Source organism: Prunus mume, linkage group LG1, assembly GCF_029339155.1.
Source record: "Prunus mume cultivar Tortuosa linkage group LG1, ASM2933915v1, whole genome shotgun sequence".
Classification (NCBI taxonomy): Eukaryota; Viridiplantae; Streptophyta; class Magnoliopsida; order Rosales; family Rosaceae; genus Prunus; species Prunus mume.
The window spans coordinates 1,922,005-1,932,766 of NC_142698.1; the positions used below are offsets into that span (position 1 = coordinate 1,922,005).

General features: G+C 36.5%; 1 protein-coding gene across 4 annotated transcripts; it reads right to left on the bottom strand.

Moving 5' to 3' along the window:
- On the bottom strand, positions 1-9,279 carry IQD5 (IQ-domain 5). Of its 4 annotated transcripts, none has more exons than XM_008231747.3 (9): positions 9,116-9,279; positions 8,962-9,023; positions 8,110-8,247; positions 7,813-7,929; positions 6,070-6,309; positions 4,308-4,535; positions 2,671-2,784; positions 1,058-1,547; positions 1-667 (listed from the first exon to the last, which is right to left on the bottom strand). In XM_008231747.3, exons 4-9 carry the CDS (start codon positions 7,894-7,896, stop codon positions 513-515), a joined length of 1,311 nt encoding a protein of 436 aa, XP_008229969.2. In that variant the 5' UTR covers positions 7,897-7,929; positions 8,110-8,247; positions 8,962-9,023; positions 9,116-9,279; the 3' UTR covers positions 1-512. The 4 variants fall into 4 exon arrangements, with proteins under 4 accessions (XP_008229969.2, XP_088898774.1, XP_008229976.2 ...); XM_089042648.1 differs by having other exon boundaries at positions 2,671-2,780; positions 4,304-4,535; XM_008231754.3 differs by lacking the exon at positions 8,110-8,247.
- Positions 9,280-10,762: the final 1,483 nt, after the last annotated feature.

The following is a 10,762-nucleotide window of genomic DNA, read 5'->3' on the forward strand; positions in this document are numbered from 1 at the left end:
TAAGAAAATAATAACTGTAAAAGATTAACCAAAGGACAAAATGATATACAGGATATGCACAGAAGTTTCAGGCAGCCATTTCCCAGATTGTTCTACTAAATATTTGCAGTGATGATGACTACAGGTTTCCACTTACATTATATTCACCCCAATTCCCACATCCATTATTGGCAAAACCATATTACACAGATCTAATGAAAATTGTCAACGCCAACTACTATGAAAATTGTACATTTAAATAGTAAACACCGATATGCTAACATAATTAACAACACTAAACACAGCTGATTACAACCAATTCACACACCGATCCCGCTAGTCTTATTCCTTCCAACAATCACAAAATGAGCCATCTTTGACACCGGTGCAGTGAAACCACGTTGAAATGATTTGACCGTAACAAAAGCAAAATAGTTGCAGCCTCACAATGTAGCTCCATATGTACAGATTTAAAACAAGAAGCACCTCGACAGGAAATCCCATGAAAGTTATTTTCCGTGGAACATTTAAGTTTAAGCATCAACAGCTTGTGAGACTGATTTTGTGGGATTTGAGTCCCCTCTTCCACTGGGTTTTGATCTAGTCTTGATGGGCTTCTGAGAACCGGGCGTCCCTTTGACATTAGATCTAATAGGATGTCTGGAAGTTTGGGAACCAAGACCTCCCCCTGATCAAACCAAATAAATAAACAAATAAATATTGAGGCAGCATAATTACTGCTGGTTTCCTGAAAGATCGGAAATAGACATCATAGCGCATTGTTTGAATTACAATGCAGCATTTAAGACAAGTTACTTGGGGGACATGACAGCTCTAGGATGCTACCTGCTTATTCTACAAGCATATACACCTATCTGAAGGCATGCTCATTTTCAGAGAATGAGGTCAAAACCCGACAGTAACTTCCGAAAGTTGTAATAAAGAAATGCCTGAATGCGTTCCTAATTCGCATAGAGGAGTTCAAGGCATCTTTCCAAGTACAGAAATTTAGGTGGGAGAATGCCCACACACACACACACACACACACACATATATATATAGAGAGAGAGAGACTCACCGCTGTTAGGCAGAGACAGCCGTTTCTTTGCTTGTTTATCTGATTCTGTGGATCTCTCTTTTGGATTACTATGGGATCTTGAAGCAATACCAGGTTTTGAATTTCCTTCTTCAACTGGATCTTCCAAATATGGCTTGGGCTTTGGCTTGCCCATTTGGGTAGTGGATGCTTCCAACAAGCCTGCTGACTTACTAGGTGAAGAATCACAGCCATCGGAATTAAAGGGACCAACCTTTTGACTTGAAAGATTTGATTGAATATTTGAAGAAATGGGCCTCTTGCCAGCAGATTTTAACTGGGATATACTGCCATTCTTACCCTCAGTGGATTCATTCTCATGCACCATTACTCCATCCCTAAGATTAATATCTAGAAAGCGGTTCTCCCAGGGACGGACAGCCATCCATCTTTCCAACCAGTTCCAACCCCAGCTGCTTTTATCTGGTTCGAACCCAGAGGGAACTGGCTGCTGTCTTGATCCAGCTTGCCACTACAGAAAACGAATATGTTATGTGTACGTCCATGGAGGTGAACGCTTCTAACAACTCATTATAGGACAACAAATAAAAGATTAATGCAGCCGACCTGGGACAATCCGTGTGTGCACGAGTGCTAAATTTCCATAAATAACAATACAAAAGGCATCAATCACATCAAAATGTTTTTTAAAAATGTAAATTTTGCTCCTTCACCCTTAACAAAGGTCAATAGGAAAGTAGAGGTATGACCTCAATTTTTATGTTTCTGTATACAATTTTACAAAAATGGGTTATATTTTAATGACAAAGTGCTCTTTGCATGTTGGAGTACCCAGTACGTTTAGTATATGCTTTTTGAAAATCTTCTGACACATTTTTGTAAGTATCATTGATAAAGTGTGAGAAATCTTGTTCATAATTTTTTTTAAAGAGAAACATAATATTATTAAAGTAGGAAAGCTAATTACAAAGAGTTGATAAGGAACACTATTACTTCTACCTGAAAACTTATCTGAAAAGAAATCTAAGCATCCAGGGCTGCAATGCCTATTAAGAGTGCATTTGATGGCTAATGTACACTTCAATTTAAGGGAATAAAAATAAGGCTTTAAAAATCCTCACATAAATGCCTCTGAGTTAGTTTTATAAAATTCAGTTGGGTGTGTAATTCAGAGACTACAGAACGTGACAAGATTGTCAAATGACATTGAATTCAAAAGTAACTGGCTCCATATCAAACAAATTCTATTAATTGAACCTTCTGTTTGAAACCAAAGACCTTGCAAATGATGAATTCATTTAAACTGAACTGGATTCCTTTCTTCGGTTCCAAGCACAGTGATTACTATTTTATTTATCATAATAACGAATTATCATTTTTATAATAACAAGATACCATATTAAAACTCGGAATCCTAAACTGAAGCCACTATTTTCCCACCCCAGACTGTTATGTTTCTACTCGGAATCCTTCCATTTTTGTTTGTATTTGTATTTCATTTCCTTTCTAAATTTTGGTCAGTATCTCCTCTTTCTTTTCAATCTTCCTTTTATTGCAATTCACAATCAAATTCAGCAACAAAAGAAAAAAAATGCTGCTTCATAAAACTCAACCGAGCAGTTAACATGTGTCACCTGATGAGCTAGAGCATATGCCATGGCTCTCTCACGCTTAGCTGCAGCCTCCTGCCTCTTCAAGAGCTTGGCTTGAATTTCTTGAACAGATCCTACACTGTCACACCATCCTTCCTGCAACAGTTGGAATAAGTAGCCGTCAACAAGCCTACACAGATCTAGGATGCTAACCAGAAACAAGAATGGAAGAGGTTGATGGATGTACATCTACAAGAGCTTATATCAAGCATAACGGCATTTGATAAGCAAGGGCAGCGATATTGCAGAATTATCTGTACATCATTAATATGCAAAATTATCTCCATCTTTTTTCTTTCTTCTTTTTTGTTTGAGAAGAGATATACTTTTATTGAACAGAAAGTATAAATTCATCACTCCAAGGAGTACACCACATACAACAAAAGGAAATATAGTAATACCACAAATCCAAAATGTCAAAAAATTTAACCAACTGCTTTCCTATCCCGAAGTATATCGGACAGACACCCTGAAGTCAGTCGAAACAGATGCCCCACATAGAAAAAAAAAACCTAACCCTACCTCATAATTCCCCAAGTTCAACATACAAAGCAGCCTCAAAATATTATTGCCTTTTTCCGACTTCCATAAACCTTATGCACTTTGTTTAACAATGAGAAACAGCCGGTGGAATTACCCAGCTGGATCTTGATTTGTGTACATTCTAATTCTCCATGTTTTAGTTGTACCATTCTTTACTTGAGATTAGATTATATACTGTCGAGTAATTATAACGCTGTCATCTTGATTTTCTCTTCTCTCCTTCTAATGCTGTCATCTAGATTTTCTCTTGTAATTCAAATGTTCTTAATTGTTGTCACTCTTCTATTTTCACCTTTTGATAATTTATAATTGCTAAATACCATCCTACATATCCCACCCTCCTATATCTCATCCCTAATCCTTTCTCAACATTCATGCAAGCCGAGTTGGTCCCAAAACCTGAAAGTAGGTTAGTTAGAGGTTATATACTTCAAAGAAACCCTAGGTCCTAGGACAACACTGCCCTTGTCAGCACCCCGGGATGGGGTCCTACCATGGAAGACAGGTGTCAGGCCAAGATGGGGTGACACTATGGAAGGCAGGTGGGGAATTCCCAGATGGGCGATGCCATTCAAAGTTGAAAAGGAATCTAAAAGAAGAAAATTAGGTTAGGTTTAGAAATTTCAAAATTGTGGTAGGATGGGAAAAAGGAGGTAGGTGGTTGGGTAGGGTTGAAAATCAGGGTGAGGATAGTGCTAGTCAAGGAAACAACAAAAGCGAGAGAGAGAGAGAGAGAGAGAGAGAGAGAGATGCTATTCTACATGGGATGATTAAATTAAGATGCATTTTTTAATGGCAGCCTAAATGCCTTGAGATTTCTCTAATCACCACCCAGCTTCTTTTGCATTTATTTTCCGACACCTAGCTCTTTTGCAATGTTCTCAGTGTTTCAGGGGGTGGAAAGGAAAATTCGAAAAATCTGGGTGCTATGAAGGAATTTGGCTCCCACATGGGGGTTTCATATTTTCCTATCAAATTAAAAATCAGAAATTTAGAGAAAGCATATAAGTAAAGATACCAGCTGAACATGGTATATTGTGTATGTAATTAAAGCAGATAAAGGTACTAATACTTGCTTCTATTTCTCGAACATGAGCCTCATTTGCAAGTTGTTGCTGAAGTCTTTGCTGAGCCGTTTGACTTTCCAATGCAATGCGAACACGCCTTGCTCGCACTCGAGCTTGAACTCTAACTAAAGCTTGCATACAGCGAAGAGTTATTGCAGCTTGTTTTCTCACAGCATGGCCTCTGACTAGGGCTTGAAGTCTTACCAATCCTTTTAAAGCTCGAAGAGCTCTTCTAGCCTGACATAAATCACCAAAATATTATAATCTGATCACAGTTTAAAAATTAAAAAAGGAATCAATAACTCAAACTATATGGCAGGCATAAGATGCGGCTACTGTCAGCAAAACACAAACTTCATGAAGATGTACTATATTCCAGGCTGACCGCAGAACAGAAAGATAATTAGAAACTATTTAGGTAATGTTATTAATATTATGCTAGAGAAACAAAATACAACAGGAGATGGACAAGCAATTCCACCTAGGACAAGCCAATACAAAGTATAAACACAACTAGCAACCAGCATTCCATGCAAAACTCATGCCCAACCGACATGAGTAACACTATAAGGAAAGCCCTAAAAGGTTTAGACGACAACACCCTAAGAGAAGCAAGAAATCTAATTCTATCCCTAATAAAATACATCTCCTTTACATTTCCTGTTACTCAAACAAGTTGTTCATCATCATTTGCCTCTATCTACTATGGAGAGTGTAATGATATTAATAAAAAATACTTATTCAAATTATTCCTTACAAATTATTGTCTTATTCATTCCATCCCTACCTGCTATGATATTTACAACAGTTATTTTACCATTCACTGCCTCCTGTGATTATTCTTCATGCAATCCAAAAGATCTTACTTAATAATAAATTTTCCCTGCATGCATTACTGATTTTAATTCACTCCAATCATAGTGAGACTGTGAGAGGTGGCATTGATTGTTTCTCAGTTTATAAGCCTTTCTTGCTAAAAGGTAAATGATTTTTAAGGCAATAAGATGATGAAAAGTATTAAACATAGCTAAAATTTGAGAGATGAAAAAGACACACAAAAGAGAGGTATCCCAAAGAGGTTTGGGAACTTTTTCCCCTTTCTTTCGACAGCATATACAAAAGAGGTTCTGTATGATTCAATAATAAGTGAAAAAAGAGAGCATAAAGGAAAGAGGTTGCTTGATTATCATGAGCGTATATCTTACATAAAAATTTATTTGCCACTTTCATCTGATAGAGGATAAATATTCCAGACAATCTTTTTTTTTTTTTTTTTTTTTAATTTATGTTTTTCTTTTAATTAGCTACGGGATTCACAATAAGCAGATGCTCCCTTAATCTCAAAATATATTTCTCGCTTCTCGCTTCCCTCTTCTATCTGTCATATGGGACCCCTAATGTAGCATGTGATTGCAGAAACTATATAACAGATGTGGAAATTTCGAATTTTATCACTCGACCAATAACATGTTATGCAATTCCAAGTTCTTTTTGTCTCTTGTCCATAAACGTGTGCATGCATGCAGACAAAATCCTCAAAACCCTCATTATCTATGTTAAATTAATATTTACTGCTACATAATAATTAGAAGAATCTTAAATCCAGTATCACAATAACTTAAAAGCTTGAATGTCAAAGTTGCAGCATAGAGACATCTAGAAAGAGGAATCTGAATATATATCCATTTGAAAAAGCCAACACTTGATCAAGTAACCAATACAACATTATGCTTTGCTGACTAAGTGAAAATATGATGAGAAAATTTAATACCAGAAACCCACGAAAGGCTGTTTGGATGCGTGTGGCAGCCCATTGTTCTCTCACATTCCGCTCACTTTGTACATCATGTACTTGAAGTGAACCAGAAGGTGAACCCACAGTATCTATGTTTAATTGAGTACTGGAAACTCCAACTGGTGGAGGAGCATCTGCATCAAACTCACATTGAATTCTAGAGTCAATCTCAATGGAATTCTTTCTTCTGTGCCGAAACTTGTTACCAGCTGTTCTCTGCAAGGATTGGAAAAAAAATAATAATAAGTCAGACAGGCTGATCCTTTTAACTACATGGAATATTACCATATTCAACTTTCCTTAGAGTTTCTCAAGTTATTCATAGGATAGGCCAATTGGAGTCTGGAGGTTACATGACATTTGTTTTTTTAACAAACATATTGTACATTGATAAGTACTTTTTTTTGGGGGGGGTTGCAATGGAGCAGAAGACCAACCAGCAAAAAATAAACAACCAACCTGGGCCTAGCAAGGTCTTTCTTATCCTGATCTAAACTACCCATCAAACATTCAAAAGTAGCAACTATGTGACATGATAAGTTGCTTTTCGCATAGGACTGTTCTAAAGAGCTTAAGGTATTAATATGTGGACTACTGTTATATTCTAACACTTCTCCTTCAGTGTATGTTTCTCCCCACCACTAGAGAGACTAACATGTGGAATTGAACATAAACTGAGAGGTTGTAGTTGGAGAAATTTGAACTCAATATCTGCTGCTATGATACCATAATTTATTGGTTTACCAATGTACTAAAAGCTCAAACTATTAGGTTGTTATGGAACTACTGCTTTTTATTCTAACATATGAGATACACACACACCAAAGAATTTAACAGCTTCACTGCATCACTAGTGTAAATTATATAGTCTGACCAAGAAATGTACTTTTTCCACAATGGGAAAAATCTTTTCACCATCCCTAAAAAGTTTGTGCTCATTATAAAGATATGTTCACAATTCCTACATAATAAACGAGTTAAAGCTATAATCTCTAAACACCGGAATAAAAAATTCTACATTTGCGAGAGCAATTAGCAGCAAGTTTCACCACTTAGTTTTATTTGTGCACAAACTCTAACTACAGAACTCCAACAGAGCCTATAACTAGTAACAAAAAGAGAAACTGTGATGAAACCAAAATAATAACCTCTACCTCCCCTGTTCCCTATATTTTGCTTTTGTCATGGACAGACTCAAACTACATAACCTCAAGAGCCTGTAACTAGTAACAGAAAGCCTTGAACTTGATAGATCCAAATAAAAAGCCTCAATACCTTCCCATCCTTCTCCTGCTGAACCACACCCCCCAAGATATGGGGGAAAAAATATGGTTTTACAAAACTGGACTTTACTTAGGGTGGATGACACACATCCTATATTGCCATACTCTCAAGCTTTACTTACACAAGATCTACCCAAGAAACCCAGCTATCTCCAAGCATGTGAGAGTGGCTCTAGACAACATAAGAAAAAATTCTGTACTATTTTCATATGAGTAACTAAGATGCATACACTAAATTAAATTCTCAAACACAAATCAAATAACCATGGAGCACATCTATATGTTTGGATAATGTGAGAATATTCCAGAAGATTTCAAATAAGATTAAGAAAAAAGTGATTGATTCTATATCCAACCTTGCAAGACACCATATAAACAACTATAAATAAGAAGCGTAAGATGTCTAAGACTAGTATTGGAATGATAAGGTACCCACATTTTCATCTCTCTCTGAAGACTGTGACTTTTCTGATTTCTTTAAGCCAACCAATGCCTTAATCCATTTTCCAGAGACACCCATGGCGCAGTCACTTTAGCTCAACCAAATATACACCTGCCAGGGGAAAGTTTTAACGAACTAGAAAGTACACATATAATAAGTTATTATTGACTAAAATATTATTTAGCAGCCAACAAGTAAAAACAGGAAGAAAAAAAAATTGACCCAAAGGATTCAAATCTAAAATTGCACAAAGTCAAGAGACAACAAATGCTCCATCCCCCGGCCTCTCACCTATCAGTACTGACCTCCAACCAAGGAACTACTGCTACCATAGAACAGTCACTTCAGTAAACATGAATATACCAGGAACACCAACCAAAAACTCCAGGCAACCTCCTCATGTCGTGGACACTTCAAAAGATCAAATATCTATATAAAAAAAAATTATTAAAAATAGATAGAAACTTCAAACCAATGCGGAACCAGGTGACCACACATATGACACGAATCAAAGTGGACAACAAGAACTATTTTTATCATCGGTCCATAAAGATAAAAGGTTCTGAAAATGGAAGTTAAGCCCAACTATGGCGATGTGAAATATCCTTAGACCCATATGCAAGCAATATTACACTATAGAATATGATAATGGAACTTAACAAAGTTACATCATATATACAGATCCTGTAACTTCTACAGCCAAGAGTCCAAGACTAAATGTACTTGTTAACAAAATTCACAATTTCTGAACCAAATTGCTTAACTATTACTTCCTCCATGAATTATATAGGAACAGTAAAAGAACTTCAGAGAATTCAATTAAAACGCCAAGAAGCTCAAAAACGCTCACGAAATCACAGATAGCCAACCATTTTCATCAAACTAACATCTTTACTGCAAACCAATTGATAGTTCAACGCCCCAACTGCATAAAACCTTAACAACCCAAATTGGGATCAACCAAAGCCATTTTGAAGACCTACTAAGCACCCCACTAAAACCCAAGTTCAGTCCCTCAATTTCTAAAGACCCAAATTCCAACTTTTCTAACAAATTTGAACAAAACCCTCGAAACAAAAACAAAAAATCCCAAAAAAGGAACAAAGCTTGAAATGTAGTACTGATAAAAGAACAAAAACTTACACAGAATTGTGCAATTAAACCATGCAGATCCACCTATCACGAGCTTAAGAAGCCCAATTCACCTGCAAGGCGGAAACTTCAACACACACAAGTAGAGAGAGACCAGTAAAGAAAGAGTAAGCTGTTTGAATAATGGGAGAAAAGTGGTAAACACCTTTGATATATCAATGGGTCAAATTAGTCAAAACTTCTCTTTTTGGAGTATTTTTTCACCAAAATTCAGCTTTTGTAGCAACAGTTTTTATTTTGCTTCATTCAAAAGCTCTCCAGTTTGTGAGCCAAATGTGATAAAAAAGGGCCGGCAGGGAGTGAGGACCGGTCTCGGCTAATGTGCACCGGGAGGTTATTAGAACCTTTTCGGGCATACGGCGTCGTATTAGTTAGTGAAGGAAGGGTTGTGTCCTTGTCGCGCATGAGGCCACAGAGTGACAGAGTCAATCACGGGACGAATGCAAACCCCACCCCTACCGAATCTATTGATTGGTTGAGCCCACGTTTACCGGCTTTTTTGCCCGTGCGCACGTTAGCATTCACCTCGCATCAGGTGAAAAAGCAATCCATTATGATTAAATTCTGTTTTTTTTTTAAATACAAATGGTAGTCTAAATTATAACAGAGCATTTGAATGAGGAAATTTTAAAACGTACAAAGTTTTCATAAATGAAGAAAATTAGTGTTCTAGAATTTGTTAAGTTTCTTGTTTGGATGACGAATTTAAAACACGGAATTTTACCTTTATTTGTAAAGTTATCTTTTTTTTAAATTCAATCTCTCTTGATATTTTAGAAATAACGACTTCTAGATATAATTTAAGGGGGGTGTATTCAATTGAGATTTTAAAATACTATTGAGGGATAAAAAAAGTCTTGTAGATTTAAGCAAAATATAATTACTTATAGGATTTTTTTTAATGGATTTCTATAATCAAGATTTTTTACTTATAGATTTTAAAGATTTCTATTACAATATTTATAAGATTTGAAAGGACTACATAAATTTCTTCCGGGTCAACATGAGATTTGTTTAGGAAAAATAGACCTTTAAAATGAAACGCTAATATTATTTCTATCTCTTCACCATCCCAGCACCCACAAGCCAACCTTCACTCTCGACAGCCAAATCTCTCAAAGCCACCACACACTCTCTCATTTGTGTATTGTGGTCTATGGAGTTGCATTCCACTTTCGCATGGATTTTGCAAGTAAACTATTTATCAGTACATCACATCGATCAATGCCAACAATTTCAATGCTTTTGGTTCTCACCTCTGTCAAAATCATTTATTTGTATCAAAATCTATTTTTGTTGTTGATAAACGATGAAATTTCATTGAAACTCAAATAGGGATACAGTCTTGAAACAAAATATCATGAATCAAAATAGGGGGTTCCTCAAACCAAACATAATCTCGACATATGTCAAAGCATATCATGCAAGTTTGTGGGCTACTTCATTACAGCTCCTTGACACATTGTCAATTGAAGCCTTCTGAAAACTAGAAAGGAGCTCTCTAGAATCCTCATAAAGCTTGCCCAAGACAGCTCCATTTGAGTCACTTTTGTTAACAGCAAGTACAATTGTGAGAGAGTCACTTTCAAACTGAACCCACAGGAGACTCAGGTCTCTAGCCAATTGCATTGCTCATGACACCCAGCCTTTGAATGCCAACCGCTTCCACAACAAGAATTCTATTAACGATTTTCTAGTAACTAATCTAAACAGAAGCTGCGCCTTTTGGGGGCTTGTGTCGAACAGATGGTGGGCAATTTTTGCCCAACCATCGAGCTTTGTCAGACAGATG

What these genes read in the sequence shown, in the direction of transcription:
- IQD5 (XM_008231754.3), bottom strand. Translation starts at nt 7,896, where the DNA reads ATGGGTGTCTCTGGAAAATGGATTAAGGCATTGGTTGGCTTAAAGAAA. An exon ending in CAGCCTTTCGTGGGTTTCTG is followed by an intron (nt 4,536 to 6,069) that starts GTATTAAATTTT and finishes GATTTATGTCAG; the next exon opens with GCTAGAAGAGCTCTTCGAGC. An exon ending in GCTGTCTCTGCCTAACAGCG is followed by an intron (nt 668 to 1,057) that starts GTGAGTCTCTCT and finishes TGGTTTGATCAG; the next exon opens with GGGGAGGTCTTGGTTCCCAA.